A 7,077-nucleotide genomic window follows, 5' to 3' on the forward strand; every position below is an offset into this window, starting at 1 on the left:
CTGATAAAATTTTAAACGAGCAAATTTCTGGTACTCTAATCTCAGTAATAAAATTGTAGTCATTCACAGGAAGGGTGGTTACATTTATGCAGCAGCAGCTTGTACCTGGGAGAAATACTGTTAATTTTGCAGTTTTATTCTCAGTTGGAGCTGATGTTTTTTACCATCACCAAACCTCAATGCGAGGAAATAAAAAAGACGCAGCTACCTCCACTTTCTAGGTTTCTATTTTAAGATCATCGGTTTCATTTTCCCCATCCTTCGTCGGTTTGTGGCTTTTACGCCATGCGCCTCAGTGATTTTTTTTTTTTTCTAAAGTGTGCTCGTCTTTCTTGTCTTGTACAGAAAACATATTACACGATGCTTTGGAGCAGGGAGGCGCCTTCCACTCCAAGTACACAACTGTCAAGTTACTCTCCAGATCTCCACCAGCACCCCCAGAGTTCGTAAAGCAAAACCAGCTGCAGAAGGCAGGGGACCAGGGGATCTTTACTCTTCTCTTTTTTATTCTTTTAAGTTTGTATTTATTTAAGTGATCGCTACACCCATCGTGGGGCTTTAGAACTTACGATACGGAGATCAAAAGTCACGAACTCCTTCCACCCAGCCAGCCAAGCGCCCTTCTTCCGGCTTTTTAAACTGCAAGAGACGGCGTTCATCCGGATCAAACGCGGCGCCCTGGTGACGCAACGCTGCGCCGGAAGTGCGAGCCGTGGGTGCTGGGTTCCGTTATGGCGGCTACTGGGGCACGCTGGAACCATGTGTGGGTGGGCACCGAGACCGGGATCCTGAAAGGTGGGTGGCCGGGCCCAGCATCGGGAAGGGGGGGGGGGTGTCCCTCGCTCGCGACCCCGGATCGACTGACGCCCGCCTCCCGCAGGGGTGAACCTTCAGCGCAAACAGGCGGCGAACTTCACGGCGGCAGGACAGCCGCGGCGCGAGGAGGCGGTGAGCGCCCTGTGCTGGGGCGCGGGCGGCGAGACTCAGGTGAGCGGCCGCTGGTCGGTCCCGAGCTGGGGGGGATCTACGGTGCGGCAGCCTCGCTCTGGTCGCCATCCTGCCCTCTTCTGCCCGCAGATCCTGATGGGTTGCGCCGACAAAACAGTGAGGTACTTCAGCACCGAGGAGGGCAGATTCCAGGGCCACAAGCACTGCCCCGGCGGGGAGGGCACGTTCCGAGGCCTCGCCCAGGTCGACGGGTAAGACCGAGCCCCTCGCTGAACGCTCAGGTCGTAGGGACAGCGTGGAGGCTCTCGCGGGACTGCCGAATATTGGGCAATCAACCCTTAGGGACCCCAGCCTGGGCTGAGTGACAGGCCAGGTGCTATTGAATACCTGCTTATTAATAGGCATTGGACGATATGCAAAGGCTGCAGGCAAACCAGACACGTGCAGTACCTGCCTTCATGAGTTTGCATCAAGGGTATTTTTCCTGGCTCCATAGCTTTTTGGATGACCCTGAGCAGGTCACTGAATAGTTTAGAGTATGTTTGAAAATGGAGACTAACAACCACCAATGATACGGTGAAGTTCTCAAAGGAAAGGATAGGAAAGTGTTAGTGGTTAAGTAACTGGGGGTAGCTTTCTTCCAAGGAGGGAGAAGGCTGTGAACAGGCTGTGTGGGTTTGATGGTGTTCTGAAAACTGACTAGTCGAAGTGCCTGTGTAGGTGAGTCACTTGAACTGAGCCATGAAGGATGGGTAGAATTTTGACAAGAGGAGAAAGGAGTAAGCGCGTTTCAGAAAGAGACTGCTGCCTGGGCTGAGGCCAAGGATTGGTGTCAGGCTCCATGGTAATTTCAGGCAAGGTAAACAGCATTTGGGGGTGGAAACCGAGGGCGCGTTTTAGTACAAGATGGGCAAGGTAGGTAGTGATTAAATGTGAAGGCCTTTCAGCGTCAGACTGAGAGATTTGCACTTATGACTTTGCAGGTGGTTTTGAGCGAGGAGGGGTGTGGAGAATGGGTTGGAAAGAGTGGTTGAGAACCTCTTGCCGAAGCCCAGGCAAGCACCGCTACAGCCTGAACCGAGGCGGGGAGGGTGGGCAGATGTGAAAAAGAACATAGGCTCGGGCTTTACACAGATCCTGGGGGAGGCTTGCTTGGGGAGGGGGTGTGTGTTTTAGGGAGAGATTGACATTTAGTGTCTGGAATGCCAAACAGGGAACTTGAGAGAAGAAGCTAGTGTTTGACTTTGGCCAGACCCGAACGTGAGACCAGTCCCACTTCAGCTCTTTCAGAGCTACTGATCCTGGCCCCTGGTGACCCACCCAAGGTTCAGAAAAACCGGCAGGGCCGGCTGCCCCCAGATAATAGCAAAGGCACTCTGCTTTGGAGCATCACACGCTTGACTTTCCAGCTCTGGTTCTGACATTTAGAGCTGTGTGGGCAAATCTTTTTACACTTCTCAGAGCTTGAGTTTCCTCACTTACAAAACTGAGAAACCATCCCCCGTTGAGGATATTAAATAACAAACATGGGAGGAGGGAGTCTAGTTAATGTGAATCTGGGGGTGGGTTGACTAGGGCCCAGAGAACACTTGAAATTCATACTTACTTACTTTTTGTTGTTGTTGTTTACTCTAACCTCCCTCTGCCCACAGCACCCTCATCACATGTGTGGATTCTGGGGTTGTCCGGGTCTGGCGTAACAATGACAAGGAAGCATCCTCTGACCCAGTAAGGCTCCCCTGCCCTGCCAGTGATGGGGAAGATGAGGGCCCGGGTAGGAACCGAGGGAGGGCTTTGGGGGAAGAGGGTTTTTTGTTTGTTTGTTTGTTTGTTTGTTTGTTTGTTTTGTTTTGTTGTTGTTGTTGTTTAATTTACATCCAAATTAGTTAGCATATAGTGCAACAATGATTTCAGGAGTAGATTCCTTAGTGCCCCTGACCCACTTAGCCCATCCCCGCCTCCCACAACCCCTCCAGTAACCCTCAGTTTGTTCTCCATATTTATGAGTCTCTTCTGTTTTGTTCCCCTCCCTGTTTTTATATTATTTTTGTTTCCCTTCCCTGATGTTCATCTGTTTTGTCTCTTAAAGTCATCATAGGAGTCAAGTCATATGATATTTTTCTTTGACTAATTTCACTTAGCGTAATACCCTCCAGTTCCATCCATGTCATTGCCAACGGCAAGATTTCATTCTTTTTGATTGCCGAGTAATACTCCATTGTATCTATCTATCTATCTGTGTATCTATACCACATCTTCTTTACCCGTTCATCCATCGATGGACATTTGGGCTCTTTCCATACATTGGCTATTGTTGATAGTGCTGCTATAAACATGGGGGTGCATGTGCCCCTTCAAAACAGCCCACCTGTATCCCTTGGATAAACACCTAGTCGTGCAATTGCTGGGTCATAGGGTAGTTCTATTTTTAGTTTTTTGAGGAACCTTCGTACTGTTTTCCAGAGTGGCTGCTGCACCAGCTTGCATTCCCATGGGGGAATAGGATTAAGGACTCCGGAACTGACTCTCATCTCCTGTCTCTTTCAGCTCCTGGAGCTGAGTGTGGGTCCTGGGGTGTGCAGGATGCGCCAAGACCCAGCACGCCCGCACGTGGTTGCCACGGGTGGGAAAGAGAATGCTTTGAAGGTGTGGGACCTACAGGGGTCGGAGGAGCCTGTGTTCAGGGCCAAGAATGTGAGTGACAGTGGTGGGAGGGGCTGGGGCTGAGGTTCAAGGAGGCTGAGGCCACTGAGTTGGATGATGATAAAGAGCTGAAGGACAGGGCCTATGAGCCCTCCTGCAACCTGTCCCCCATCTATCCACCCCACCAGGTACGGAACGACTGGCTCGACCTGCGGGTTCCCATCTGGGATCAAGATATACAGTTCCTTCCTGAATCTCAGAAGCTTGTCACCTGCACAGGGTACCATCAGGTGAGGTACTGCCCCACCTCTACCTCCTCCGGGGCTTAAGCAGCCTCCTAGAGAAACAACGAAACAACCTGCCTGGTGGCACAGGCCGACCTTCATCCTCTGTCTCTGAGCTCCCAGAGGGAGCATCCCCCCACCACTCCCCGGCCCCCGACCATCCCAGCCCCATGGCTGAGCCAGAGACCTTCTGGTACATTGTAGGATGAGTTTTCTGAACTGTGACCCTTCCTTTGCTTCCAATGTGGAAAGGAGGAGAGAAGAAGGGAGAATTCTGCTTCTTTCACAGTAGAATCCCACGGTCCAGGTGTCATGAGAGGACACTGGGTTGGGTGTCAGGGGAACTGGGTTCTGGTCTTGATGCAGCCTCTGATTTGCTTTGGGACCCAGGCCTGACCCACTCCTCTGCATCCTCGGCTCCTTGGCTTTTTTTTTTTTTTTTTTTTTTTTTTAATGTTTTCATTTATTTTTGAGACAGAGACAGACAGAGCATGAGCAGGGGAGGGGCAGAGAGAGAGGGGGAGACACAGAATCTGAAGCAGGCTCCAGGCTCCGAGCTGTCAGCACAGAGCCCGACGCAGGGCTCGAACTCAAGGACCACGAGATCATGACCTGAGCCAAAGTCTGACGCTCAACCGACTGAGCCTTCCAGGCGCCTCCTCAGCTCAGCTTTGTAGGAGGGAGGGCAGGCGGGCCCGACTGGAGATCTTTACAGCTGGCCTCATTTGAAGTCCTAAGATCCCGGCAGGACTGGGTCCCTGTGTTTGTCCCATTTCCTTTGCTCCTGCATACTGAAATCTGATCTTGGGGATATGTCGCTGTTCAAAACACACTGTGAGGGCTTACTCTCCCCTCTGTTGCTCAGGCTAAATTTCTCTGCCTGAAATTCAGTAGTCTCTGAAAATTGGACTGGCTTGCCTTTTCATGCCAAGATGGGAGTATGGAGGGGTGGAATGCCCACACATGTGGACCCTGGAAATGCTGTCACCCCCCCTAACCTGGGGGACCTCTCTCCCTAAGCAGATCTCCTCTGCCCACTCTTCCCTGACACTCAGAGCAAGAGGGGGGTACGTTTCAGATGAGAAAGTTTCTCTAAGAGTGGGTCATAAGAAAGCAGTGTATGAAGGAGGGCGTGAAGATACGGACAATCCAGGGACGGGTATGTGGCGTGAGGGTGCTCTCGTGATGCTTCGGTGTTCTCCAGGTCCGTGTCTACGATCCAGCCTCTCCCCAGCGTCGGCCAGTCCTAGAGGCCACCTATGGAGAGTATCCACTTACGGCCATGACCCTCACTCCCGGGGGCAAGTAAGTGTTGAGAGGACACAGAGTGGGGCTCGGAGAGGACTCTAGGAGGCTCCTGCTGACCCCACCCACCTCTGGTCTCCTCCTTAGTTCAGTGATCGTGGGCAACACTCATGGGCAGCTGGCAGAAATTGACCTTCGGCAAGGTGAGTGGACTAGGGAGCCCTGCAGGAGGGGAAGAGGTGGGAGGAAGGGCAAGATTCCCTCTGAGGGGGTACAGTGGCATGGTGGAGCCCTCATTCAGGTGCCAATTGCCTGGGTTCAAATCCTGGTTCACCAGAAGCTGTAGGGTCTTGGACAAATTACTTCAGTTCTCTGTGACATTAGCTCCTCCACCTGTAAAATGGAGATATTAATGACAACTCCTGTCCCCACCTTATGTTGAGGTATAAATATTGAAACATAAAGCGACTTGAAACGGTAAACAATGGTTGTTGGCTGGCCGGCTAGTGCTGATGCCTCCCCCTCTCCTCCAGGACGCCTACTGGGCTGTCTGAAGGGGCTGGCAGGCAGTGTCCGAGGATTACAGTGCCACCCTTCAAAGCCCCTACTAGCCTCCTGTGGCTTGGACAGAGTCTTGAGGGTGCACAGGATCCGGAATCCACGGGGTCTAGAGCATAAGGTGAGAGCTGGCTGCCTTGTGTGCCCCAAGCCACGTTTCTGTTCCAGTGTCCCTAGCTCCTTATGGCCCCTCTTGGTTTTGTAGGTTTATCTCAAGTCTCAACTGAACTGCCTCCTCCTGTCAGGCAGGGATGACTGGGAGGTAAGCAGCTGGGTCTTGGAATGTGGGAGCAAGGGCACAGATGTGAGCACTTCCCCATGGAGAGAAAAAAGAAACAGCTGGAACACAGCCAGAACTGTCTGCCTGTCAGCCAAGTTGCTTAAGTTCTCTGAGGGGGGTTAATAGTTATAATCCTGGCAGGGCTACTGCAAAGGGCCACATAGGAGCATGGATGGGAATAGTGTCCGGGAGCAGGAATTGAAAGTGCTTTCCCAACTAGATCCTCCTTCCCGGGGCCTCTGTTACTGTGCCCCAGATTCCTAAGTTTTCTCCCACTCACCAGGATCAGCCCCAAGAGCCTCAAGAGCCCAAAAAGGCGGCCCTAGAAGACACAGAGACAGATGAACTTTGGGCCTCCTTGGAGGCAGCCGCCAAGCGGAAGCTCCCTGATTTGGAGCAGACCCAAGGGGTTCTCCAAACCAGACGGAGAAAAAAGCAGCGGCCTGGATCCACCAGCACCTGAAGAGCCTGTGCTCACTTTGTAAATAAACAGTTTAACACCCACCATGACCCTGAGCCTTTTGTGATGGGAGAATGGAAAGAGGACTGGCTGCTCCCAGCGCTGGTGCAGCAGGATAGCTGATGTCACAAAAGCCAGGCGCGGAGCCTGGTGGGCTGGCGTGGGCGGCACGGAGTTCGGGGCCGCTCGGGACCATGGGCTGCTGCCAAGACAAGGACTTTCAGACCTCCGATGATCAGGCTAAGGAGGCTGATTCGGAGGAAGTCGAAGGTGAGAGCCAAGACACACCAGCGGGACCCAGGAAGCAGGAGAAGGGGCTGCGCCGAAAGGGATCGCCCGGGAGGTTGGACCGGGGAGGGTAGAGCAGAGCTCAGTGGGCTCGTCATCCCCGCAGGCACCGAAGAGGTCGATATGGACTCGCCGGACCAAAAGACTCTCAAGTCGAACGAAAGCCTTCTGATCACCGTACTGTGGCGGCGGCTATCCCTGTGCAGCCGTCGGGGCTCTCGTTCAAACAAGAGGCACTCAGTCCAGAGTCAAAAGCATGCGTTACAGCAGAGCAACCGGGAGGGGATCCTGGAGGAGCCGGAGAAGGGGTGACCCCAACCTGCTCTCAATCTGCCCCAGCCTCCGGAGAATAAAGTTTCTAACGTGTACCT

The 7,077-nt window shown here is 52.9% G+C and overlaps 2 protein-coding genes across 2 annotated transcripts; both read left to right on the forward strand.

Moving 5' to 3' along the window:
* The first annotated feature begins 443 nt into the window (after nt 1-443).
* Nucleotides 444-6,462, forward strand: WDR74 (WD repeat domain 74). The gene is made up of 11 exons (XM_047876668.1): nt 444-795; nt 881-987; nt 1,078-1,199; nt 2,601-2,676; nt 3,496-3,642; nt 3,780-3,881; nt 5,080-5,180; nt 5,268-5,323; nt 5,654-5,799; nt 5,884-5,940; nt 6,242-6,462. Exons 1-11 carry the CDS (start codon nt 732-734, stop codon nt 6,419-6,421), a joined length of 1,158 nt encoding a protein of 385 aa, XP_047732624.1. The 5' UTR covers nt 444-731; the 3' UTR covers nt 6,422-6,462.
* Nucleotides 6,463-6,540: 78 nt separating this feature from the next.
* On the forward strand, nt 6,541-7,055 carry TEX54 (testis expressed 54). Its single transcript, XM_047876677.1, has 2 exons — nt 6,541-6,688; nt 6,813-7,055. Exons 1-2 carry the CDS (start codon nt 6,541-6,543, stop codon nt 7,016-7,018), a joined length of 354 nt encoding a protein of 117 aa, XP_047732633.1. The 3' UTR covers nt 7,019-7,055.
* Nucleotides 7,056-7,077: the final 22 nt, after the last annotated feature.

Source organism: Prionailurus viverrinus, chromosome D1 (assembly GCF_022837055.1).
Source record: "Prionailurus viverrinus isolate Anna chromosome D1, UM_Priviv_1.0, whole genome shotgun sequence".
NCBI lineage: Eukaryota > Metazoa > Chordata > Mammalia > Carnivora > Felidae > Prionailurus > Prionailurus viverrinus.

What these genes read in the sequence shown, in the direction of transcription:
- WDR74 (XM_047876668.1), top strand. Translation starts at nt 732, where the DNA reads ATGGCGGCTACTGGGGCACGCTGGAACCATGTGTGGGTGGGCACCGAG. An exon ending in CGAGACCGGGATCCTGAAAG is followed by an intron (nt 796 to 880) that starts GTGGGTGGCCGG and finishes CGCCTCCCGCAG; the next exon opens with GGGTGAACCTTCAGCGCAAA. An exon ending in GGCCTCGCCCAGGTCGACGG is followed by an intron (nt 1,200 to 2,600) that starts GTAAGACCGAGC and finishes CTCTGCCCACAG; the next exon opens with CACCCTCATCACATGTGTGG.
- TEX54 (XM_047876677.1), top strand. Translation starts at nt 6,541, where the DNA reads ATGTCACAAAAGCCAGGCGCGGAGCCTGGTGGGCTGGCGTGGGCGGCA. An exon ending in TGATTCGGAGGAAGTCGAAG is followed by an intron (nt 6,689 to 6,812) that starts GTGAGAGCCAAG and finishes TCATCCCCGCAG; the next exon opens with GCACCGAAGAGGTCGATATG.